This window comes from Dreissena polymorpha, chromosome 12 (assembly GCF_020536995.1).
Source record: "Dreissena polymorpha isolate Duluth1 chromosome 12, UMN_Dpol_1.0, whole genome shotgun sequence".
Lineage (NCBI taxonomy): Eukaryota > Metazoa > Mollusca > Bivalvia > Myida > Dreissenidae > Dreissena > Dreissena polymorpha.
Window position 1 is genome coordinate 67615282 of NC_068366.1, and position 27611 is coordinate 67642892.

Genomic DNA, 27611 nt, shown 5'->3' on the forward strand with positions numbered 1-27611 from the left:
ATTCGCTTTGGTTTTTCTTCATTCAATAAACTATATATCATTTTAAAGCTAAAGACGGATAGAATAACATAAACACATTTTTGACATTCAATATTTGTGTGCTTTATTCATATTTTGGTTTAAAACCAATACATTTTTACACTAATTTACAAAATCTCAATCTAAAGTTAGGAAGGATATGCACTACCTTAAGTTGAATAAATACAAAGCTATATACATATACAAGGTCAAGTTAGCAACATTTCACAGAAAATTATTGTCATAAAACAACAAATGAGTTTTTATTCAACTGCCTATTTTGGATAAATTTCCTAAACAAAGTTCTAAAAATAACTAATACGTAACTACTTTTTAAAAATCAATGTATGGTGGTTAGTAAGAGTCACAATTCTTTTTCAAAGGCTTAATAATTTTGTTATTTACCTCTCAACCAAATTGCAAATTTAAACCATCTAAAATTGAAATAGATTGCAGACGACATATAAAATTGTAAAGAATTATAAAGAAATTGGCAAACCGATTGATTTTATATTTCGATTACTTCTACCCATTTTGAAAGCGTGGCCCTCGCTGTGCTCCGTAGAAAAACGTGCAAAACAAATCGGTCGAAACCACGTGCAGTAGTGAGAAAACCGGGTATGTGTATACACATACCTGAGAAAACACAAACATATTTTGACAGTTGGTTCGCAACTAGTAAAACAACTATTAACATTAATCAGCAAGAGATCGCACTCAATAACAGAAATGACCACGTAGAGATATCATCACTTACCCTATTTCAAATATTTTCCAGCTGAAAATTGTCCCCCACACGTCTTTTTTAGTTTATTTGTATTGTTTTTCTGGAGCCGAAGTGCATCTCACAGAATATCCATCTAACTTCCGTTGTTTTCACTTTCGTTATTAAAAACTTTGTTTAAAAGAATTATTCCTCCTTTTAGATTGTTAAAGCGATGTGTTATTATATATTATCAATAGAATAGTATACCGTGATGAATTTAACGGAGTTACGTATCGATCTTTCTGTCAGTCTGTAAGCGTACTATTTTATGCGCAATAATATAAGTATGGTGATTCGACAACAATTGTAAACATTGGTGAAATGCTTCGTACATAGTTATTCTTTTTAGTGTTTATGAGGTCTGATCGTGCAGTTTGCAAACATCAACGGAAAGATTACAATCCAATGCATTTGTCATCGTCAACCAATGTCAATTAGGCGATGAGTTAGTTTTTAGCATGTTTCTTTCTATGTTATGAATTTACAAATGGCTGCCCCCATGGTGATGAAATGACATGTGTTCGAGTTTTGATATTTCTAGATATGTAAACTTTTTTTACTATTTAAGCGTAACTTGCCCTCGTCAATGTCGATATTATTCACTAGTTATATAATTTTCCACCGAAATACGTGGAATAAACATGATTCAGATTTTTGAAAATAATGTATATTTTAGTGTTAAAATCGCTTTGTATTTTGATTGATTTTGTGGATGGTATGATACGTTGATGTACAAAATTGGTAGCAGTTTGAAGGAAAAACATCCTTTAAAGCATATATGTATACATTTTCAATGTGGCACTCTTCCTTTAGTCAAATTTGAGTTCAATGCTTGGGGTCCCACATTTTTCAAAATGAAGGCTCTACATGAACCTTAACGAGTTAGAAATTCACGACCGAGCTTTTTGCCGAGTATTGTTGTGTCGTTTTAAATAGGATTAAAGCTTAACTTTCTGCATTTATTGATTTGCTCTTTATAATTCTATATCGTGAAGAAATCAATCACAATCATATATGAGGGTTGCTCATAATGCATTGGATGTGACAACTCACTAAAAAGTGCGTGCTGCTTCAGCAATATCATTGTACAATTTTACTCATGCACAATTAACATGTAATGGTAGAGGGATGTGTACTTGAATCATGCTGTTTGAGTGGCTGTTCGAGCGGCCTTCTAATTTATTGCTCATGACATAACTCGAAACCAGTCAAAGGTATCAATGTGAAACGAAATATGTAAACACTATAATATTACATTGAAGAATTCAGTGCACAAGAACCACAACTCGTTATACCATAATTGCATGGTTATTGAATGTTAGTATTGTTTGATACCTGCTGTCGTCTGCGAATTATTTTATTCTGACATTTAAGGTATGATCCCTACTTTTCCCCTCTAAAACCGATTTAGTATTTCACTCATTTGGATTAAAGTACCGGTACTCACACTTTTCTCATTTCAGCTGGTTTGACAGCATTATGTGCGAAACTGTTACCTCCCTTCCTGAATCAGAAGTATGGGAAAATGGCCATAAAATATTGTGAAAGCAAATCCCAACAAAAAGTTATTTCGCCGGTTCAGGAATCTGACCACTCGATCCTCGGATGCATAGTCCAACGATATTCTCACGGAGCTTGCCGACCCGCCTCTTGATAGCGTTCATTGTGTTTTTTAATATTATTTATATCTGCTTTAGGAAACACAAGGCGAAAAGTACCCAAATCTTACACACGGATGTTGTTTTTCGGCGGAGCTCAATTGAACCTATATTTCTTATGGTATTTATTCGGCTGCAATATTGAACGCACATCGAATTGGTCATTGTTTTTTTATATGGAATGCGAAGAGTCTACTATATACATTTACGTCTACCAATAATTATTGAATAACTAAGTGATTAAAAATTATTTAGTTGTTTAAATTAAACTGTTAAAATAAACGTGCATGCATGGGTATCTATAAATTAACATAAATTTGCACACATGTGCTCATTTAAATTTTTAAATTGAATTTGATATGCGTTCATATAATAAAACAACTTTTTTATTTGGCCTACGTAACATTGTAGATGCTGACAAGGGGCTCAAGTCGATCATTAAGTTTTTTTGTGCAATGAGCTCACGTTTTGAAAACTTCTCACAGTGTAATGTCTAATTTGTTTTAACAGGGAATATGATTGAGCTATTCCAGAATTCTATAATATGTCGGCGCGGAGATAGCACGAATTCCTGTAAGTATTAATAAGTAATAAAATTTAGTATTGCTTTTTATACAAAAACATTGAAAAGTGTCATCAACAAAGTGTTTTAACCGAATTGCATTTGGGGTAAAAACTTTCCACGCCCCATTGCTTACATGACAACACGCCAGAACGACAAATATACGCGCCAACACACCAGTGTGAAATTTGTCGAGTTCTCGCTTCCGCGTGTGGGAGACAGTCAAGTCCGCCAGCCCACCAGAAAGCCAAATCATAGGCAGCAAATTTAAACATTAGTACACGCCCGAACGACCATATATATATATATATATATATGCAGCCACATAAATTTCTCGTTTCGGCTTTGCGTTGGCGCCCCTGATTTGTTGCTCTGTGGTGTTGGCGGGTTTGAAAGCCAAAAACACGCGGAACATTAAGTATTATGATATTTATTGTTCACTTGTGTTGGCGATTTTCAAACTTTCCATCACGCGGACACGTCAGAACGACACATATACCTTCCAGAACGAGAATTGTTGCATTTGTCGTTCTCTCGTGTTTGCGACACACCAGATCTATAAATATACACTTTAAAACGAGCATTTGACATTAGTCAATCAACCAAATGAACAAAACAATTAATACAACTGTCATCTACGTAAAAGTAAATACAGCTTTAGTGAAACATGATTTTAATGAAACGTACCGGTATATCAATTTGGTATATTGCAATAACTATTGGCAATTTGAATACAGGCTTAACATTATTTGATGTATAATCCAACGTTTTTAAACACAATGATTTATGGGAATAATAAAAAATCATAGAAAAAAATATAGAATCTAGCTCGTTAGAGTCCTGACAGACTTTTGGCGAAAAGTCGATACCGACGAGTTTATCGTATTTGAACTGAAAATTGTGTCGATGGTTCGCATGATCATAATTATCTGCACAGAGTAGGAGTAAATGTACTGACAGAGTGCACGTATATAGGCAATGATATAAAACTATGATTTCGTCGAATTTAAAGTACCATATTACATCTGAGCTTGTAGTCTAGCTTATTATTGCAACGTTTAATTATGTTTACTTTAATATGTAAAAAGTTAATTTTATTTTCATTTTTTTGAACGTGATATTAATTTCTTGAAACTTTATAAACCAGGAATTCGATGATAAATCTTGTGAAAAAATTTCAAGTGAAGGAATGTTATAGTGTTTATTTTGCTGCGTTGTATCCTATGCATTGTCCGGTGAATTAGCGTGTCGCGTATGTACTCTAACCAAAATTGTTATGTCATCACGACATATTAATGAGTTTAATGTTTAAATATTAAAATTTTAAACCTGTCAGATTCTTTTCAAACAGCGTCATTTAACAATGTTTAAACGTTTTTTTTATATATACAGCGCGCATGGTTCCATTACTTATTCAACGAGCGACCTCCAGAATTAAAATAGACCACTGACTTACTAGCGTCGGCTTGAAGTCACCCCAGGGTGACATGAATCGGCTTCTAGTCACCCCTGGGTAACGTCAAGCCGATTCAGGTCAACAATGACCCAAATGAGCGTTGCTCAATGTCATTGTCGACCTGAATCGACTTGAAGTCACCCTAGGGTGACCAGAAGCCGATTCATGTAACCCTTTGGTGACTTCCAGCCGATTCTTGTCACCCGGGGTGACTATATAGAAGCCGATGCATGTCACCCTTGGGTGACATGAAGCCGATTCTAGTCACCCGGGGGTGACTAGCGTCGGCTTGAAGTCATCCCAGGGTGACATGAATCGGCTTCTAGTAACCCCCGGGTGACTTGTGGGCCATTTCAGGTCGACAATTTCCCAATGAGCAATTATAATAGACAGTGTTGCCCACACCTTGTCGGGACGTTTCGCAGCAACATTTCATTTTGACACATACGAAATTGGTTAGTTATGCTTTAAAAACTTTAACCTTCAGGATGATGATGGTGATGATGATGATGATGATGATGATGATGATGATGATGATGATGATGATGATGATGATGATGATGATGATGATGATGATGATGATGATGATGATGATGATGATGATGATGATGATGATGGTGATGGTGATGATGATAATGATGATGATGATGATGATGATGATGATGATGATGATGATGATGATGATGATGATGATGATGATGATGATGATGATGATGATGATGATGATGATGATGATGATGATGATGATGATGATGATGACGATGACGATGACGACGATTGTATGTGGATTGATATAGTGGCGTGTAGCCTGTTTGACGGCAACGAACAATTTTTCTTTTGAAAGTATATTACACAGAACCCACAACAAGCATTGACCATGGGAACCTTCTAGAGATTTTGGAAAAATTTCAACTCGTTATGTACAAAATGGTATACAAATGGTGTCACTTATTACATTTCATAATTGTATATGGTATATTTTATAATATCATTGTGAACTTCTTTCGCATTTAACCAAAACAACCTTATTTAATGTTGCCATGTGAGATTACGGGAGGCGACATGTTTACTATATCATGGGTTAAAAGCAGTACTCTTGAGTCTCGTCAACTGAATAAAAAATATGGATCGGAGATTGTTTCAATTGAATCTTAATAGGATATACAACAGTACATGTGTTCAGCCAATGTGTGTGTCTTACCGCTATTTCCAGGTCTCCCTCAATCCAGTGCAGATCTTTAGTCGGGGTGCAGAAGAAGAAAAGGCAGAGACTGTAAGATTGGTAGGGCTTTGACTTGTAAAATCATTGTGCTGCTTGTTGGTGATATTTCAGCGTTTTTTCCCCAAGGGGAAAGGTACCTGTACCCCTACATTTGGGAATTTTTTAAGTCGTGAAATCTTCAAATTGGGAAAAAAAACGAGTCGCGAAAGCAATGAATTGGGGAAAAATTAGAGTCGCATAATTGATGAATTAGGAATCTTTAAAATGCATCTTATCTATCATTAGGGGCTATATTCTGCATCACAAAGCATTTTAAGCTCTAGCAGGGATCGAAATTAACACTCGCACACTCGCAAAATGCGAGTGCAAAATACCGATTGCGAGTTCAGTTTTAAGCCTTTAGTATTTTTTGGCAAGTAAAGAAATAGTGAAAAAAAACAATGAGTAATATTGCTAAATGCGCTCGATGTCGTAAACCCTAAACCGTAGGTCAAGCTATAGAACGTCCGAATACCCGTGTGCAGAAGCGCGCACCTTGTATGTAGACTTGAATACTTATAGTACAGATACGCGGATGGTATTGGTGCAAAGAACATGAAACAGTCTACTTATTTACACGTGTTCATTGAACTTGAACAGGCATGGCGTCGAAGCGAAAAATAAAAAGTTTCTTTTTGCCCACATACTGAAATAACAGCACGAAAGATAAAGCAAAGTTAACCATTGGGTTAGAAAAAAAACGGAAATTAAATTGTTTCCAGCAAAACTTGCGAGAATATTTTTGATTTTGCGAGTTGATATAAAAGCTGCTCGCAATGTTTTGCAAGTAGAAGAAAAAGTTAAATTCGAGCCCTGCTCTAGGTTTTAATAGAAAAACTACTAGTGATGATATTTTGACAGTCATATCATGTCATGTGAAAATTGTGTTATTGGCACTTCAGTAGGAATGTGCCTGTAAATGTAAAAAAAAATATCTTCTAGTGATAGGCATAATCACTAAGGTTGCATAAAAAATAATATTAATAATTGTGTTTTAGCCCTTAAAGGGGCCTTTTCACAGATTTTTGCATGTTTTGAAGTTTGTCATTAAATGCTTTATATTGATAATTGTAAACATTGCAAATTATAAGCTCCAGTGAAAAATCGAGAATAAAATATAAAAAATATGAAAAAAAGTAACCCACAACTGGGTTCGAACCACTGACACCAGGAGTCCTGGGGTAAAAGTATAAACCATTTTGACCACTCGGCCATCCACACTCACGCAACATAGAAAGTATTGTATACTTTGAATAAGCTATCCGCGTAGTTTCACAAAATTTAACGACAACAACAGAACTCTCCAAATTATTCAATCGTTTCGCGTTGCAACGCTTTATAATTTACAGGTTTTTAAATCGTCAAAAGATGCATATATTGGCTATTTTATAGCTTGGTAAATGTATTACTGTTTCCTCACAAATATCATAACTAAAACGATAATTTGCGAATCTGAAACAACTTTTTAAAATTTTGTCAATTTATCAAAACGTGAAGAAAAGGCCCCTTTAAAAGTCTTACAAGCCCTGCAATATTTTATGTGAAAACTTAAAAAACAAAATAAAAACAACAACAACGAAACTTGGACTGGTTTGAAATCATTCAACAATGAGACAGTGAGAGTAGCCACAGATAACCAAAATGAGTTTTTAGATCAAAATGCTTAATTTACGAAGATTTTCAGAGTAAACTGTACGATTGAAAAGAATCGTGTTTAACTCGCCTGTTTAACTTGCAGATTGCAACAAGTCTCTGCTAATGTGCATTCTTGGTTCAGGAGTAAACTGTAATGTTTCAGTGTGTTTTTTCACCATTTTGGGAATGGGGCCGGGTCCCTTTGGATTGGGAAATTCGCGGCGTTTTGACTAACACTGGGAAATCAGTGTTGTTGTTGTTTTGCTCACAAATGCTTCAAAATTGAGGATACAAGTGTGTTAAATATTATATTTACTAAGGTTGATCTTATATGGATGGGAGATGAACAAAATATTTCATACCTAAAAAAAAAAACAATTTTTTTTTTGGTTCCATTGGGAATTTTTAGCTCCCACTTGGGAAAAATATATACTATTTTACATTGGGAATGCGTCTGGTTACTGGACCCAATTTTGAATGAAAAAAAACACTGTTTCCATAATCCCGTTTAAAGTTTACAACTTCGCTTCATATTGATTGTTTTGATATGGCACAGTAATATGTCGGATCAATAAAATGGACGTTTTCGAAAAACAACAAAGGGAGAGCACTAATAAGAACTAGTGACTCGTTAGTGTTCTTAATGACGTTAAGGCTCGAAATTCACGAAAAGAGTGATTCTGATGAGGTGTTTTCGTTCTTTTGGCAAGTATTAGACTTTTCGGTATTTAGTCATATATTTTTTGCCTGTCACAAGGACCGGCGATATTAGAAGCTTCGCCCAACCGTAAAGAATTTTGCCTGACAAGACCGGCGCTACGGCCTATTCAGGAAGCATGCATTTTTTATATGGGTATCAATTCATGTAGTCCGTAGTAGTTGACTTCCTTTTTTGGCCTTGCTTAGTAACCTGCATGGTGTGAATTGTAAAAATACTTGTCCCATTTATAAAGATTCGTACTCTTGCTGGACGTTGATCTTGCCTTTTGCAAATTGTCTTAATACTGTTAACATCTAAGTCAAGTTGCATTTAATTCTGTAAAAAAAAAATAGGAGATATGGAGCAGACTTGAAAGCTTTGAAATTAAAGTAAGACTTGGACCTAGAGGCAATCAGAATGAATCATGACTTCTTGCATCTTCTCAAAAACCGAAACATTTTACCAAAGCTCATTAAAATTGTTCTGACAAAAGATTTAGGAGATAAGGAGCGGAAAAGAAATCTTTGAAATTAAAGTAAGACTTTGACCTTGTGGCAAACTGTATGAGTCATGACTTCTACACATCATCCTCATGACCTAAACATTTTAGCAATCTGTATACAAGATATGGAGTGGACACAAAAAAGGAGATTCGAACCTCTGATCTTTAAGGTGCCACCTTGACCTTAAGCGGGCATGACTGAAGGTCCTAAAATTTAAAGCAAGTTTCATGAAAATCTGTCAGGGTTTGGAAATAAGAAACGATTACAAAAGGGTTACTGACTGATTGACTAGCAAACGACGATAACAATCCCCTTATGGCTTTGTGGCGGGTCATTTACAACACAGGCTTTCAAAGAATTGGATCTATGTATTGTCATTTTGCCAAACTGTATACAAGTCCCTTTAATACTACTGAGGTAAAGCATGGTATAACAAAAAGTATTTTAGACAATAAGTTGAATAACTAAACAAAATTGTGTCATTTTTCAATTCAGTCGTCATTTGTTGGAGCTATTGCAATTGGGGATTTGGTGAAGAGCACACTTGGACCTAAAGGCATGGTAAGTGAATAACTCAAAGCACACCCATAATTTTCTTCATATAGGTAATTTAGTTAATTGTGACATTATTTTTTAAGCATAGTATTCCTTTCTTTTTTTAGCTTATTGCTTTCCAATTATTATTCCAATATGTTTTAACACCATTCTTGTATAGCAAAACGTAGGGGGTGGGGGGAAATGTTAGTAAATACCCGTTTTTGCATGTTTTACCTTCCAGGTAAATAAATGAAGATCAGTCACCATTTTCTTTAACAACACTGGTGTATACAAAAAAAGATTTATAAACAATCTTATGGACTTAAACTGTTAAACCTCTGCAAAATAGTAGATACTAAGGAACATCGTTTGCTGTCCTGTTTGTTGTCTAGTATTGTTACCTTTTATTTATAAACCTTTTGAAATGTATGGTTTTTTTAGACCTGCTTTAAGAAAAGGGGTTTAATGCAAAGGCTAATGAGGGACAACACTTTCCGCTTTTATTTTATTTTTTGTTGAAAGGAAGACTCTTTTTCATGGAAATCCAGTTAAGGCGGAAAGTGTCCCTGATTAGCCCGTGCGGACCGGCTAATCTGGGACGACACTCAAAGCACAGCATTACATCCCTTTTTTCACAGAGCGAGGCTCAAATATTTGGGTGTTGTGTTTTCGTATCGTATAGGACAAGATTCTTCAGAGCATGGGTCGAAGTGAGAAGATACAGGTGGCCAACGATGGTGCCACCATTCTGCGATCCATTGGAGTGGACAATCCAGCAGCCAAAGTGCTTTTTGGTAAGGGACCTGTGGAACAGGTGTCAAAAACAGCTGTTTAAATAATGTTGAAGACTCCTAAACATATAATGTTCAGGCTACACATTTGACGTACTTTTCCCAAAAGGGAAAAAAAATCGCTGATAGTATTCTTGGTCAGCAGGCGATTTTGGCGTTAATTCTGGAGATATTTCATATTAAACAATTATGTCTTAATGGGAATCCACACCTATTTTCTTACGCAACATAGCTGTGATGCAGAGTGGTGACGATTTCAAAAGTCTCTTGTATTATTCAAGAGCATAACATGCTATCGAACAACAGCAAGTAAAAATTTCAAATATTTAATATGGTAAACATCACGCGCGAAAAAAAACATGGTGAATCCACGTCAGGCAAAGCGCTTAGTCTAGCTTCCATCTTGTTAGGACACACAGAAATCGAATTACTCGTTATTAATTCAATACACAAAGACGAAATAATGCTGTTTAAATAATAATATTTAAACAAACAGTCAGTATCTTTACATGTATTTGTTATTTTATTAATATAAAAAAGTATATTATATTAATAGAAAATAGTAAATGCATGCGCATGCGCGGATAGCAACTGACGGATATTCGAAGTCACATGGTCATCTAGCCTAATATCTTTTGGGATATCAGGTCACCTGGTTATCGGGCTGATTTAAAGGCATGTGACAGGATAAAGGTCGATAGCAGGCCAGAGCGGGAAATGCCCCTAAATAAACCAACTGATATCTTAACCGTTAGAACGCTAGATAAATGTAGTGCTCGGCCACTCCTGAATATTGACAAAGCAAAACATTTAGACTATACAATACATTGTGACCACTCGTACCTGTCTCAGAAAATATATGTTTTACGTTCTTGATATTAATACCCACATGTATACGTGTTATTCAATTTAATGCGCCGTTTGACAGCACGACGAGGTACCCGCAGAGGGTAGTTTCCGAATATTCATAAAATATAAAAATTGTTTGTTGTTGTCAAGGAATAAGTTTGTAAATGCGTATATTTGCTCTGTTATTCGTAAATCAATTTTTTCAACCCGAACGAGTTCACTTGCTATTGATCCTATATCATGTACCACTACTAAATGAGCAACGTTCTGGGAAAACGGGGCTTAATGCATGCGCATAAAGTGTCGTACCAAAATAGCCTTTGCAGAATGCACTGGCTAATGAGGGATGACACTTTCCGCATTAACTGGACTTTTGTCAAGACGACATTTCCTTAAGCGAAAAATACCATTGAAGCGGAAATTATCCGCTCTGATAAGCCTGTGCGTATTGCACAAGCATTAGTTCCAGTTTTCCCAAAATGAGGCTCATATTATGTTATGTCTTTTCTATGAACATTTTGTGCTAGCTGTGATTAATAGTCGTAGGTTTTTATGCCACTATGCATCTGCTGATGCCGTAAGGCATTAAGCGATTGACATCTCCGTTATTCCGTCCGTCTGTCCGTTTGTCCGTAAGAGATTTACTCTAGATGTCACTATACGGTTAACACAATAACCCCCTATTCACAAGGCTTTGATGCTTTCCTGGATGCTATATTTGAGCATTCTCAAAAAAACTATTTCGCAAGATCTCTTTTTGACATGGACGTTGACTGAATTTTGGACTTAGAATAATTCAGAAACCACACATTCGTAGTAAACCAAAAATTACGAGTTTTGTCTTTTATCAACACCGCGTGGTACACAGCTTTGAAACACGAATGGATGGAACACTTGCGACAACACATCACCTGACCTCATTTTGACCTTGACATTGCCATTCTTTTATGCTTATTTGTAAGAGCCAATACACCGATACTGAAACGGCTTTCACCGCTGGCATCAGCGTTTATTTTGTTCGCAGCATCTTGTTTTACCTATAGTTCATACATAAACGTAGTTAATTAACTAAGATGTCCGTAACATGCATATGAACTAAAAATTATCTCACAAAAGCGTCTTTTTAAAAGAAACATGTAAATGTATATGAACTAATTCAGAACTAATATACTCTACTTATATTTCTTCTGCCAAATAAACCCCATCAACACGCAGTTGAGACAGTTGAGACATACACGTGCAGGACCATATATTGCTGCATCCTTCTCAGTTTGACCCGCTCTCCATACACCCATTCCAAAAAAGTTAAAAGGGCCGGTTTTTTTCATATTCCCGTTTATAAAGAACCTTTACTTAAATGTGTGAAATAAAAATGTATTTCGAGCACACAGTAATCGAACATACCTTGAAGTTCATGATATCGTGATAATCGAAACCTGCCAACTCTGCCATTCCGCTGAAACCGTTCTCAATGTCAATCTCAAGACCATTGTGCATTGCGACAATAAGGGTTCCCTCTAGATCCAGGAACTTTGCAAACTTCCGGCGCGCAGACATCCGCAGCGCCCTTAGTGGTAGCGAAAGGTATTCTTCCGGAAGTGCCGTAGCCTCACCACTCTCCGGCGGCTGTGCAGTCGCCATTTTCACGTGCAAAACGACTCTCTAAAGCAACGAGTGGGTTTCTGAAATCTTCGTTCAGTGTGTTGATCGACCTTCTAGAAACAACTTAATCACTACATGGTATTATTTTTTCCGCGTATAGTTGGTATAAACTGATTATCGTCGCGAGGCTTAAATAGTTATTCCAGTAAAAGCATTCAACTTTCCATAATATTGTAACACATTGCGTCAAGAGGTGGATGAAGAGTCGAATATTTTACACCATTGAAATATGAATCACTTATTTAAAATAAATATCTCAAGCTCTTATATGCACGCAATGTCTTCTGTAAAGACAGCCGCCTCAAATATTGAAAATATGTTTTTTCTAAATACTTCCCTGTTTATCGGAAGTATTCGTCACTTGCCGTTACTTCCCGTAGACGGCTCACCACATTTGTATTCCTTTATAAACGATTTTAACCTTAAACGATAAAGCGCTTTTTCAATCACTTATTTTTTTATCTTAATCTGGGTCGCAGCATGAAGCAAGTAAATACAGACTAATCAGTTATACGAAAAATACTGTTTTATAAGGCGAAAAACAGGAAGTTATCTCAAATAGGCAATGGTCGATTTAAGCAGGTATGAATGTTCCATGTATTTGTACACAACGGGACACGTGTGTATACATGCTTTATTACCGTATACGAAGGTAAAATATAAATCCGAAGTGCAAATGGTTTCAACAAAATTTGTAAAACGACGGTGAAAACAGTCGATCGATTCGTGTATCGGCAATAAGGCAAAATAAACAAGGCGCGTTTGCGATATGAATCTCGCTTTGGGGAATGCTTAATAAATGTGCGTTGTGTGTCATCCCTGATAAACCTGAGCAGTCCGCAAGGCTATTCAGGGACGACACTTTCCGCTTTTCTGGTAGTTTTTTGTTTCTTAGCGAATATCAAGCTCAGCCGGAAATTATCGTTCCTGATAAGCCTGTGCAGACTGCATATGCATTAAGCCCCGTTTTCGCAAAGTGAGCTATATATTTATGTGTGCTTTAAGTTTCAGATTAAGTTGTGAAGTTGGTGGCAAATTTCAAAGTTCACATCTTTTTACAACCGAATTAGTCCGATATCATTATGAAACGTACGCGTTTTTGAAATTATTTTGAACGCGTGTGTAAAAAGCATTGTGAGCTAACAGAATTGAATGTCATTGCTACGTGTTAAAGAAAATTTGAATGTGAGAAGAATATTTTAAGAAGCTTATGACATTTCAAATACCTTTAGAAACATATCGTATAACTAATATCAATATCAATATTACAATGATGAAATCATTAAAAAAACAAACAAAAGAAATAACATGGTTTAAAAGGCTTCAAACTCCCATCTACACAAAGCGCGCATTTCAATGACAGGCATAATGACAGCTGATATTGTTACCGTGAAATTTATTTAGTTGATTAAAAATCAATATTGTGTAAACGAATCACGGGAAAGGCATGTTAGGTGAAACACCTAAACAATTTGAAGTTTCGTAAAAATCCGACTATCAGTTTCAGAGATTTACCGAAGAAAAGGTCCCGTATGCTAAATAATTCAAAGAGCCATAACTCTGCAAAAACCCTTACGACGACATGGCGACCACATGCACAACTAGATATTGTACTGATAAGTTCCACGAGGTGTCGTAAAATAAGATCAGGTTTACGAAGAAGAAACACTGACAAGTTTCTTTTTCGTGAAAAACGGCGAAATGATGCCACAGCCCCTGAATGTCAGAATTCTGTGTTGCTGCCTTTTTCAAATCAATCTTCATAATGCGTATACTTGGTAAAATATTTTACTTGGAATTGCATTTTTCGAATTGTAATATCAAGCTTTGAATAATTGTGTATTAGCAAAATGAAGAATTAACACTTCATGCATATTTTGACGATTTTTCTCCCTTCTCGGAAAATGCATTTGCACACTTAATGAGCCGCGTTCTGAGAACACGGAGCTTAGTTCAAAGGCGTAAAGAGTCGTCCCTGATTAGCATGTGACGTCCGCACATGCTTTCCGCTTTTATGGACGGTATTTTTCGTTTAAATGAGGTATTTTCTTATTGAAAATGCAGTTAAGGGGGGAAATATGATCCCTAATTGACAGTCCAAACAGGCTTATCTGGGACGACACTTAACGCACCGCCCATCCAATAATGGTATTGTAAAACGGGTTGGAATGTCTGTAGTAATTAGATTTATAAAAAAACACAACCTGTTTTGCTATAAACCCGTTTTGCAATTAATACATCACGCATGTAATTATTATTTCAAATAGATTGGTAACGGTAAAACGGAAGTTTCAATTGTCGTGTTTAAAGAATATTATTCTAAAGAGAGATATAACTGTGAGATATACGATAAAACAAAATGTGTATACAAAGTGATTTCAATCAATTTTGTACTTAAGTTAAGATAACCCAGAAACACAATAATATTATTGAAAAATAAACGTGTTGAAATGGCTCATTGCAATGTGAATTTTTGTGTTACTGCCCATTTCGCAATACACACGTTTTTAGACCAAAACATCACATATATACTAATTGATTCCAAATGATTGGAAGCGGTGAAAGAAAATTTCAAATGTTGTATTTACGGATTTTCTTTTTCAAAATAAGACAGAAGTGTATTTTCGACCAACAAATTACAGACGATGAAAGTCATGATTTAATGTGATGAAAAAACACAGAATGTGTATATAAAGTGATTTCGTACTTAATTGAAGAAAACCTAGAATTTGGAAACTTCTGTTGCAAAACGGTTAACACTGTCTAATTGCAATATACTAATGTTACGTCAACATTTGCAAAAACTCTATTTTTGTTTATAAATTTTATATTAAGTCTTTTGATAAGTTCTCAATAATAATCGTGTAAATCTACATCACATCACTCGCTCGTGTATCAAACACATTAATTTAGTGTTTAAATGTGATGGTGATCCAAAGAAGAAACATCATTTATTAAAATTTGAATAATTGTTGGAACACTACTTTCCCGTTGAAGTGTAGCGGATTCTCATTTGTCACCCAATCACTTTCAAGCCGGAATTCTAATCCAAAAGTAGAATATTTAGCGCGCGCTCCACATAACTGAAGCCTATAGCTATATTAACGCGTTTTATTATTAAATTAGTCCAGCAAAAAGTACAACGGTAGTTAGTCCACTGTCCAGTGTACCGCCCGCCTGTCAAATTTGACAGCGCATCGAGGTTTTTCAGTCACAAAATCTACCACGACCAAGGTCCAATAGGTAAATAAAATTATTAACTAACAATAAAGACGTCCATCACCGCGCGATTTCATTGCGGCCTTGCGTTACAAATGTTTTTCGTAAGTAGAAATAGCGAAAATACTGTCTCTGATTAGCACGCTAATGTGACGGCCGAGCGCACATGTATGTATGTTCCCATCGCTGTCCTTTTTATTTATTATCTACCAATAATTTACAGTAAAGTCGACCTCTCTCTATATAATTTCACGTATATGATACATAAAGTATAATGACCAAAGTTAGATTCGCGCGTCACACATTTTTCGAATCTAGGGCTCTGTTGAAATCGCGGATAAAAATGAATAAAATTATGTAAGTATAGACGAATGTAATTTAATACGCTTTATCCACTCGCATTCCTATTCATCCGAAACAGGATTGGATTGAAAAAGACAACATTTATTTGCATCTCTTTCATTGTTAAGAAAACGAAAATAATTAACTTTGTTAAATGACCGTATAATATGTAAACAAATAATGCGTAATATACTTCCTGTCAAATTAACAAATTCATGAAATGCGAATTCACTCCGCTCTCGAAAACCCGGACTTAATGCACGAACTCCAAGTATCGTGCACAGCATGTAGAGATTAGCCTTTACAGACGGCACATGCTAAGCAGGGGCGACACCCTCCGCCTGGACTAGATTTCGTAAGAGACTTCCTTTAAACCAAAAACACCATGCAAGCGGAAAGTGTCGCCCCAAAGAATCTTGTGTAGACTGCACAGGCTTATACTGGAACACTTTGTACGCACGTGCCTTATACCCGGTTTGGCAGAGCGCGACTCATATACATTCATAACACATTATACGAGTATAACTTAACCCTTTGCATGCTGGGAAATTTGTCGTCTGCTAAAATGTCGTCTGCTTAATTTCTAAAATTAGCATTTTCTTCGATTTTTTTCAAAGAATACTATCAGAATAGCAAACAGTTTGGATCCTGATGAGACGCCACGTTCTGTGGCGTCTCATCTGGATCCAAACTGTTTGCAAAGGCCTTTAAAATCCGGTTCCAGCGCTGAAAGGGTTAATATCTGTATGAAATCAAAATTCCCAGATTAATAACTTTTAATATATTAACAATTCTGATCACATATCGATACTTGTGGAACCTGTTAGCACTGATTTGGTCTACTCTATTTTGTAAAAATTTGAAAGAATATTACATGGACTTAATGCAATTAGCACCATATTAATAACGCAGGCATGGCTATTTTACAGTAACGTTTGAAACCAGACCAGTCTATATTACATGTACCCGGTACACAGTTTTTCAAAGAAGTATAGATAGCCACGGGTCAGATAATGACTGTCGATAAAACGAAATGAAAATGTTGGTATTTATCATACCTGCTATCATCGGACAATCTAAAGTGATTTTGGAACAGTCATTTATGCAGATTGCCCGCGTTATAACCACCAAAACATGTCCCTTTATCGCTTAATCGGTGGAAAGTGGTAATGAACCCTTGGGTGAAATCCGGTTAGTTATGCGTGCTATATGGTTAAGAGAAAAGAAAGCGGGCATTAGGGGATCATCAATTTATTACCTTCGGACATTTGCATATCTAATGCAAATGTTAGGTGGTTGTTGTGTCACATTTGACTCAAGAGGGTGCTATTATTAACTATTAAGGCTGCGTAATACGGGCTACACATGCACGGGGCTTACAAAGACGAAATCGTGCAAAACATGGTGTTACTTTTAGCAACTAAAATCATATTCACCGATATTAATCTCATCCATTCGAATAACTGATTTTCATGCAAGAGAAATACAAGATAAGTATTGATGCAAAGCATCAAAGGGCGTCGGAAGTTTCAGTGTAAAAGGCACTCAATGAAGTTACATGGAGCGATTTTTTTTCTACTGCTAATATTAATATATTGGCCGATTATTTTAAACAAAATAGAAAAAGATACTGGTATAACCATTATCTATGATTTTGTGTTATAACCCCCAAATAACCATTATCTATGATATTGTGTTATAACTCCCAAATAACCTTTATCTTTGATTTTGTGTTGTAACCGCCAAATATTTCATAGTTCATTTTATTTACATTGGTTTCCTCTTTTTTACTGGCATCCGTGTGCAGTTTTCATTAATGGAACAGAACTGTGTAGGTTTTAAAAAATCTGCTTCATCTTGTAAGCGTAATTTCATATTTTTTCTCAACTTCAAGGGGAGATGATTCAGAACTTATTCTTACGTTGCTCATTTACGATAGGGGTTGAGTACTCATTGATATGAAAACACTGTAAAAGTTTTAATGTGTTTACGACCCCCCCCCTCCACCCTCTCACACATATTTTTCATGGGCATAATAAAAACAAAAAAATAGTTACAATAAAACTGCATATTTATTTAAATTAAAATGTCTACATCAAAACAAAAAGTTAACATAGAACACAAATAAAATAATTTGATTCTACTGGGGCTCGAACATTGGGCCTCTCACATGTGAAGCCAGCGTGTAACCACTACACAACGGAACCGCTTGAAAAATCACCTTCTAACTAAGATATTAATAAGCTATTAATAGTCGGTTTAAATGTAAACCCGGAAGTTTAAACGCTGGATAGTGAGCGGGGTTAAAGGTCCATACCAAAGGGTCCATACCACTGGCAAGATACGGGTCAGGCCCGCGGCCTTCTATATGTGGTTCTTAAAAAAACCTGTAGGAGGACTTGATAGTAATGAGACTGAGGTGATGTGATAGTGCTCCTCATTGATAAGCGGCTGCTTCCTTTATCAAGACTCATTATAACAATTAATAATACGTGTCGCATTTCGCGCTCTATAGCACCTTTATTAGTAACTAGGTGGTTGCTATGATAGTGGATTAAAGAAGTTTTGTTTTTATACAAAACCAGAAAGTTTCACCGGTTCGCGTATTTGCCCACTCCCTGTGATCTTTTATTATTGCCCAGTCCCTGTGATCAGTTATTAATTAAAAGAATTAGCTTTGCATTATTGGCAATAAATGTTGTAGTAAATGTAATAGGCACAAATGCAGTACTTATTTAAACTAATTTACACAAAAAATCACCACTATGCAAGATATTCTGACAACAAAAATATATACATTGATCCGTAAAATAACTTCTCCCATAAGCGAAAAAAAAACACGTATTACATACTAGTCGCCGCACTTCAGTGCGACGCCAATAAATTAGCACGTTTAAGCACGAAATTGTGTGTGTTTCCGTAAACAAGGAAATGAAATATTTCAGACAGATAATGTGTGCGGTAGATGCGTTGAAAGCACTATCTTTAAAAGTCTACGCTCTACTACAGTTCATTTGCGCAAAGCTAAACAATTCGTCTTATTCACTGAATTAACCGTCCATACATTCTGGATCGTTGTGTAAGTTATTTACAGAAATGGTTCGCATTTACTCTTGATTAATTTAACCGCGTTCTGGGAAAGCCGGGCTTAATGCATGTACATTAAAGTATCTTCCAACAATAGCAGGTGCAGACTGCACAGGCTTAATGTGACACTTCAACTTTAAGTATTTTTTTCATGTAAAGGAAGCCTCTTGTGAATTGTAATCGTATCTTCTCGGAACGTGTTTTCCCATATAAGCATGTACGAACTGCACAGGCTAATCTGAGACGATACCTTTTAACACATGCACACATTCATTAAGCTTGGTTTTCCAAGGCCCGTATCAAGATATAACCTAGAACACAACAAGAGCTGTCACCATAGGATGACTTATGCCCCCTATAAACGCTTGATAGAAGTTATGAGCTTTTTTCAAAACCGAAACGCAGATTTCGAAACCTAAACGCGGACCCTAACTTCAAGGTCAAGGTCACAGGGGTCAAAATTTGTGTGCGTATGGAAAGGCCTTGTCCATATACACATGCATACCAAATATGAAGGTTATATCTCAAGGGACATAGAAGTTTATAGCATTTTTCGAAACCTAAACGCAGATTTCGAAACCTAAACGCGGACCCTAACTTCAAGGTCAAGGTCACAGGGGTCAAAATTTTTGTGCGTATGGAAAGGCCTTGTCCATATACACATGCATACCAAATATGAAAGTTTTATCTCAAGGGACATAGAAGTTATGAGCATTTTTCGAAACCTAAACGCAAAGTTCGAAACCTAAACGCAGACCCTAAGTTCAAGGTCAAGGTCACAGGGTTAAAAAAAATTGTGCCTGTGGAAAGGCCTTGTACATATACACATGCATACCAAATATGAAGGTTATACCTCTAGGGACATAGAAGTTATGAGCATTTTTCGAAACCTAAACACAGATTTTGAAACATAAGCGCGGACCCTAAGTCGAAGGTCAAGGTCACAGGGGTAAACAAATTTGTGCGTATGGAAAGGCCTTGTCCATATACACATGCATACCAAATATGAAGGTTATATCTCAAGGGACATAGAAGTTATGAGCATTTTTCAAACCTAAACGCAAAGTGTGACGGAAAGATGGACAGACAGACAGACGGACAGAGGGACAGTCCGATCACTATATGCCCCCTTTTCTTAGAAAGTGGGCATAAAAACGTATACACCGGCAAAACTCTCAGTGTATGTTACTGTGAATATAGTATTGTGACAATTTTTATTAATTTAAAAATAAAAAATCTCCACATTTTTCAGTAAATACAATGTGTTTTCAGTTCAGAAAGCATAATATTTATGACTGCCATTTACAAAGTATGCAGATCTATGCGTATTTATGTTATTGTATGTATTTGGCATGAGCTGTATATGCTTTAGCCAAGAATAAACTTTCCGCCCCATTCTGTTCAACCATAATTATAAAAATCTATCTGATAATCGCAGTCTGTGTGTTTATTAATCATTAAATGAAAACAAATACAAAACTATAGAAGTGAAAATGATAAAACAATCACTAAATAGTTAGGTAGAAACTGCGTATTTGACAAACAATCAAACATCAACAATAATATTAACAATACAAATTGAACATGAAATGTCTGCGAGTGTATGTTTAAAAAGCTACGTACCGTTTTTTGTTGGTTTTTTATTCTTAATACATCTAATAAAGCTACATAATTTTTTATGACATGCACCTGTTCATAATGTAATTGCATATGATAAACAACCTAACTAAGCAATGATATAGAGGATATTTTTTGGATTTGGTGGAATATCGATTTTAATTCACGAGTGATCATAAAAAATAATATTTTCACGAGTGGCGCAAATAAATGAGCCTTGCTCCGTGAAAACAGGGTTTAATTCAGTCTGCACAGGCTAATCAGGAATAACACTTTCCACAAATCGTGGATGTTTCGTTAAGAAGAGATTTCCTTTAATACATGCGATATGCTCCATTTCCCCAGAGTGATACTCATATACTAAACAAATAACTGACTACCTCAGTAGTTTTGGTCAAAGGGAGCTAACAACAGCTACAGCTACAACAGTTACAGATCTTGTTACCAACAATGAAAATGCCTATCCCGAAGTTATATACAACGTTCATACAACCATGTTTTTACAATAAATACAGAAATACAATAAAAACACAACAGCACGATCAAAGGTATTGAAAGCAGTACTTAACATTATCTGAAAAATCAGTGTACTGATACACATGTTGATTATGGTTTGTTAATTTTTGTTTCTAAATCTGTCTGATCTTGTTTTCATTGTCATGATTTATTTAAAATGTTGCCCTTTTTTGTAGATAATTTTAATTCTACAAAGAGTAAAGTCATGCAAGCTAGTCTAAAGGCCTTTTCACTTTATTTCGAAAAGCATGAGAGCTACAGAACTGTAAGAATTGGACAATTATGGATTATAAAATCATCTCCAAAACCAATTTAAAAGCCTCCCAAAAACAGTTTCAATGGTTCCTCACTCCAAGAAAACCTAAAACCAATCAAAAACCTTCAAAAACAGTTATATTCGTGCCTTTCTACAAGAAAACACTAAACCAATCAAACATGTCCAAAAAACAGTTCCATTTGTGCCTCACTCCATGAAAACATTGAAGAACGGGAATTCTGCTTTCTCTGGCTGGAGTAGATCGGCCAGAAAACACACTGTTCCAGCCCATCCCTCATACAGCGAGTATGGACTGTCAGGGATTCGCGCTTGTTGGAACTCGGGCATAAACAGGAACTCGGCAAACTTCAGGGCTCGATGCAGATGCTTTTGATCCCCTGGAGTATAGGTTGTTACAAGGCAGTATTGTCAAACAAACTTTTAACCATTTACCACTTGGATATGTATTTTGACGCGTTTGTAGAAAGTTAAATTTAATGAAAGACCTTAGATACTGATGAGCAGCAAAAAGCACAAAACCTGAACAGACTGCGAGTTACTCGCAGTCTGTTCAGGTTGTATGCTGTTTGCACATAGCCATTTTCTATTTGCCTCTGAGTGGGAAAGAGTTAAACAAGAGGTTTATTAAATAGGTTAACAGAAATTGTTAACATATATTGCTGATGATCAGTTGTGAAATGTTAAACATAAACAAGAAATAGTATAAATGAAAACAAATCTTTTCTGCTAATTAACAAGCTATTTCTAAATTATTCTTGGAGTTATCTGTCTAGTTATTGAATTTGGCAGAGATAAATTTGTATTACTTTAAACATAAATATTGAACATGCAAATTTGAGAAAATTCAAGGGCCAAAATTCAGTTCATGAGGTGAATTCCGTAATAATTGAACTAGGTCTAGAGAACTTTAGTTTACACACCGGCACATTTTCATGATGTTTAGTAAAGATCAGACAACAATTATTGGGCTTGGAGAAGGTTAGAGAAATATTGAAAAACTACTGACATACTGTAAGAATCTTGTTAGCAAGCCAACTTACCACATTAGTATCATAAGAGAAACAAATCAGTCTTTCAAAAATAACTAAAGCATCTCTATTAGGTGATACACAACAAGTGAGAATAATAAGATTGAAACCTGTTAATCTGTATAGCAGCAGGAAGACATATCCGCTGCCTGCCACCCCATGACAGATCCCTGGCCCCTTTTTCAGCAGGCCCCTCTGCCAGGTCAGTTCCCCACAGCGCAGGCTAACATCAAGATACTTCTGGTCACCCCAGACCTTGTAGGCTCGCGCAAACAGATACACTACACCTGCAAACATTAAGAACAAATGGAGACTAATTCTGGGAAAACTGGGCTAAATGCATGTGCATCAAGTGTAAAGTGCAAACAAGGTCATTACTTTATGCACATGCAAACAAATCATAGAATAACAATAATATGTTGAATGTTAACTTTTGATAATGCTATAACATACAATTAATCTGCAACCATATGGAACAACCAGATGTGATCACTGCAACACAAGAAAACTGTGGCCAAAATTTATAAAATATGACAGAAATAGCAGCAATTCGTGATACATGTTATGGTTTGAACAGAAAATCAATTTATACCAATGCTGCATCTACATGAATTCTAGGAACCAGGGTATCAGACCAAAGTCTCTTAAACAATTTATCAATAAACTTAAAATTGAGCCACTTTTAATGAAAACAGGGCTTAATGCATTTGGATATAGTGTCATCCATGATAAGCCTGTGCAGTCCACACAGCCTGTGCAGTCCACACAGCCTGTGCAGTCCACACAGGCTAATCATAGACGACACATTTCCCATACAACTGGATTTTTTTAAAGAAGAGACTTTTTTGTTTCTTTACAAAAGCAAACACCATAAAAGAAGAAAGTGTACATCCTGATTAGCCTGTGAAGCCTCCACAGGCTAATCTGGGACGACACTTAACACACATGCATTTAACCCCATTTTCCCAAAGTAAGGCTCAATTATAAAGACCTGTCCACTCACCAGGGGCTCCATGGCACCAGTGCACAAGCTCTTCCTTATCGGGTCGCCGCCTTTTTACCTCATCCATTGCAGGTGGGTAGTTGAAGTTCTCCTGCTCTAGGGATAGCATGAAGTCTACTGCGGACCGCAACAGGGCTTCTGTCTCATGGCTGGACTTCACAAAGCTGGGGAAACTGATCAACATCTGCAGGATGGAGGAGACACCATGAGCAGCACCTGGAAAGACAGTTTGATGTCAAGGACTTAAGGCCTTCAAGTTCCTAAGGATTCTTTTCACTTCAGCCATTTACCATGCTTAGAACATCAGAATGTGCCATCAGTATGCACTTCATGCGCAAAGAAGGCAAATAGAACCTTGCGTTCTAACCAACATATTATTTCAGTGAAATTTTCAAACACAATTTTCCTTGTGAATAATAATTTTTTATTTGAGTTATCATATAACATATCTACAGATTTTGCAACAGATCAAATGAATGATTGAAACTATTAAAATACCTAAATCAGCAAATGATGTTTATACATTTAAGATATTAATTATTTTCACAAAGGTTAACATTAGAAATATGTAGATAGGGACTTGCCTGATAAAATGAGGTGATCTATATACTGTCCCCTTACTAATAGTATTTAAAAAATACATAAATGACACAATAGTTTTCATAAGAAAGTTCCAGAGAATGTCTATTCCAGACCTATTTATACATGTTTGTTTTATCTGTATTTCATACAAGAAAGTAATACATTAAAGACAAATTATCAATTTAAATTTTAATGAAATCAGTACATAAACAAAGATACAAGTATTGAATAAACCTAAATATTCTGTGTCGTAGTAAGAATACATCAGTGGCACAGATGGATTTTTGCCCCTGTATTGCTGACCAGATGCCACTGTTACGGAACACAGCTGGTTAACTACATCATCTGGTACAGTCTGAAAAACAAATTTTAGAATGCTTAGTTTTTAAAATGATTATGTTTTTTTAAGTATTTATTTAAAACTGGATTGTGAAGGCAGATATTTACAGTGACATTTTTTTTTTGTTTAATGGGCCACAATGCCTGGTATTAAGTTATTAAATTATTGAATTATTAAAACTCCATGATTAGAACTTGAACTCACAATCTCATGAAAAGGAGACTTTATCCACTGCAATATAACTATGTTTAAGAACTGACTGTTTCAAGTCATTCCATGAAAACATAAAATGATTGAATTTATTGAGTATTAAAGGGATCTTTTCAAGTTTTTGTAAATTGACAAAATTTAAAAAAATTGTTTCAGATTCACAAATTTTCCTTGTAGTTATATTTGCGAGGAAACAGTAATACTGAACATTAACCATGCTCTAAAATATCCATTATATGCATCTTTTGATGATTTAAAAACCTGAAAATTATAAAGCAGTGCAATGCGAAACGATGTAATAATTTGGAGAGTTTTGTTGTTGTTTAACAAATAATATTTTTCTATCATGGTTTGTTGTCGAATAACCCACAGAAAGGAGTAAAGATGCGTAGGAATTAAATCACGAGTGCGAAGCACGAGTGATTTGATAACACGCATCTATACAACTTACTGTGGGTTATTCGACAACAAACCATAATATAAAAATATTATTTCGATTCTAACACCGTAACACGATTCTGATTGATTTGGTTCAAGCTTTAGGACGTGAACTATATTTTTCAATACCCCGCCCTTCTTAGTACTAAGTTCACTATTTAGTGACGTCATTGGATTGTACAAACATATGACGTCATTGTCATTCATAAATATTTTGCAAATGACGTCACTTTCATTGAAAACAACAATCGTAGAAACTTAATGACGTCACGTGTATTGATGCTACTGGAAAGCTGACATGCTATAAATGTTTTCTGAATTACGTTCCCTAACAAATAACATTTTTTGTAGACGTTTTAGAGCGGGTTTTAGCACGTGCATTTTACTGCAATATTTTCTTTATTTATTCGGAACTATTTTCGAAACATTAAGCTCCGCCCATAAGTTATTGCAGAATAACCCACACTTGATTTCCTTCTTTGTCTATAGAAAACAAGTCGCGTGTCGTGTTAGAATGTTAAATTTTGTGACACTGCGAGGATTGCTTATATAAAGTATAAAATACATTCATCATAGTATGAGAACAGTTGGCCAAGTGGTCTAAGGGATAGACGTTTACTAAAGGGGTCAGTGGTTCGAGCCCAGTTGAGGGTTACTGTTTTTCTTTAATTTTATTATTGTTTTTGCTAGAGATTTTTAGATCAAATGTTTACATTTATCAATATAAAGCGTTAAATGACAAACTTCAATACATGCCAAAATCTGTGAAAAGGCCCGTTTAATATTTTGGTAAACGTATACATACAAAAAAAGAAATTTTTTAAAATAATACTTTAAGTTTAGAAGTCCTACTTTAAAGTGAAATGCATAAAAATCACCAATAGGGTTTAAATTTCACCTTACCTGGTTTTTAAGTTTCTGTCGCAGATTGAGAACGCCACACAAGTAACCAGCTCTGCCCACAAACAACTCATCTGAACCACACCTCAGAAAATTTATTGGTGAACAAATTTTCGAGAGTTCTGCAAATTCCTCCAAGCATTTTCCTGCAATCTGTGGTGACCCTATGGCATCATAAACTAGACTTGTGACGGTATGCACTCCAGCAGCTCCTAAGATGAATGATGCTTTATCCTGGCCATAGTTTGAACTATTTGCCATATTGGCATACAATACAGCTTGTTCCAAGAATGAAGAACGCTTGTCCTTGAATGCATCATTTTGTGCAATGTAGTAAAACATGTACGCTATACCTGAATTTCCGACATAAATGCCGCCATCACAGTTGTCAAAGACAGGGGGCATGCCCTCTTGTATGGATTCTACAATTGAGTAAATTTGGGGAACCCATTTTGAGGGGTCTATTTCAACCTTACCACCTTCCTGGTAATCGGGGAACTTGTTTTGAAAGAATCTCATGCTAACTTTTGCTGCAAAAGTTTGTAAATATCTCCTTCAGGTTAAAAGCTACAAAAATATACTGACTAAATCTCTGTGTATTTTTTGTGCTGCTGAAACCGAAAGTGAAAGTAGAAACGTAAAATAATAATGAAAATCAAACTGTAAAACATATTACATTACATGACACAATTCGCGTCAAAAACACCCTAACATGAAAGAAATGTACAGTAAAAACATATGTCAATCTATGTTATATATTATTATTGGCGAAAAATGTATATTCATTCACTTCTACTCATTCATTTTCAGAGTGTAAACTTCCGGTTTTTTGGTGAGCAGCAAGCAAGGCGAATCATGGCATCTTTTGTGCTTAGAGTACTTGCAGTAACTCTCGGTCTATTTTTTATCTTCATAGGCCTGCTTAAACTGTCACCTGCAATAAGTTTGGATCTATATCGGGAAATGGTAAGCAACTAATAGATTGTTGAAATAATTTTTACATGCAAAAACCGTGTGGGTGGGGCAATGTTCTTAGATTTTATCTTCTGTTGGACATTACAACAAACTTCGCTTAGTATTTTTACGTCCATGCAATCACAAACAAAGTCCTTCTATATCTTGAAGGAGTATCAGTTTAAATCTTAATACAAATAGTGCTATTGAATACATTATTGGTAATTTCATATGTTCAGACTTGAGTAGTTTGAGCAGAGCTGTACCTTTTTGCCTTTACGATCAAATAATTGTTGCCATGATGCTTGATTGTCTTATCATTATTATTCAGTGCTTGAATATATCACAACAAATTGCAACCTCTGATCGGTCTGTTGTTTGCTCAAATCTTACTCTTGCTAATCAGCTCTCGGTGTACAAACGCTTATAAGAGACATGTGTTTAGATTAATGGGTTTCATAACTCAATCCAGTTTGGTCAAGATTTTTGCGTCTCCATTGTACATCACCATCAAAAAAATCCCCCAGTCATTTAAAAATATATTTTTTTTATATTGTTTAATTGTTTTAAAACTTTTCCGCACAGATAGTAAACTCCCGACTCGAACGATTCCCCAATACATCCGTTTCAACCCGACTCTATTACTGTATACTTACTATTATTCAAGTTTCTATTTATTACCCGATAATCCCGTTTATAT

General features: G+C 35.6%; 3 protein-coding genes across 3 annotated transcripts in view; 1 reads left to right on the forward strand and 2 right to left on the reverse strand.

The window, feature by feature from the left end:
* The window catches only part of LOC127854273 (T-complex protein 1 subunit beta-like), a 461928-nt gene that overhangs the window by 193652 nt on the left and 240665 nt on the right, over window positions 1-27611 (forward strand). Inside the window, exon 3 of the mRNA XM_052389345.1 lies at window positions 9055-9120. Coding sequence (XP_052245305.1) covers window positions 9055-9120 — 66 coding nt within the window. The remainder of the gene's footprint in view (window positions 1-9054; window positions 9121-27611) is intronic.
* Window positions 1-27611, reverse strand: part of LOC127854265 (uncharacterized) — a 463099-nt gene that overhangs the window by 182850 nt on the left and 252638 nt on the right. The gene's annotated exons all lie outside the window — the stretch shown is intronic.
* Window positions 20872-26597, reverse strand: LOC127854266 (lanC-like protein 3). Its single transcript, XM_052389337.1, has 5 exons — window positions 25961-26597; window positions 24304-24424; window positions 23488-23703; window positions 22595-22771; window positions 20872-21833 (listed from the first exon to the last, which is right to left on the reverse strand). The coding sequence occupies exons 1-5, from the start codon at window positions 26474-26476 to the stop codon at window positions 21643-21645; spliced, it is 1221 nt and encodes a 406-aa protein (XP_052245297.1). The 5' UTR covers window positions 26477-26597; the 3' UTR covers window positions 20872-21642.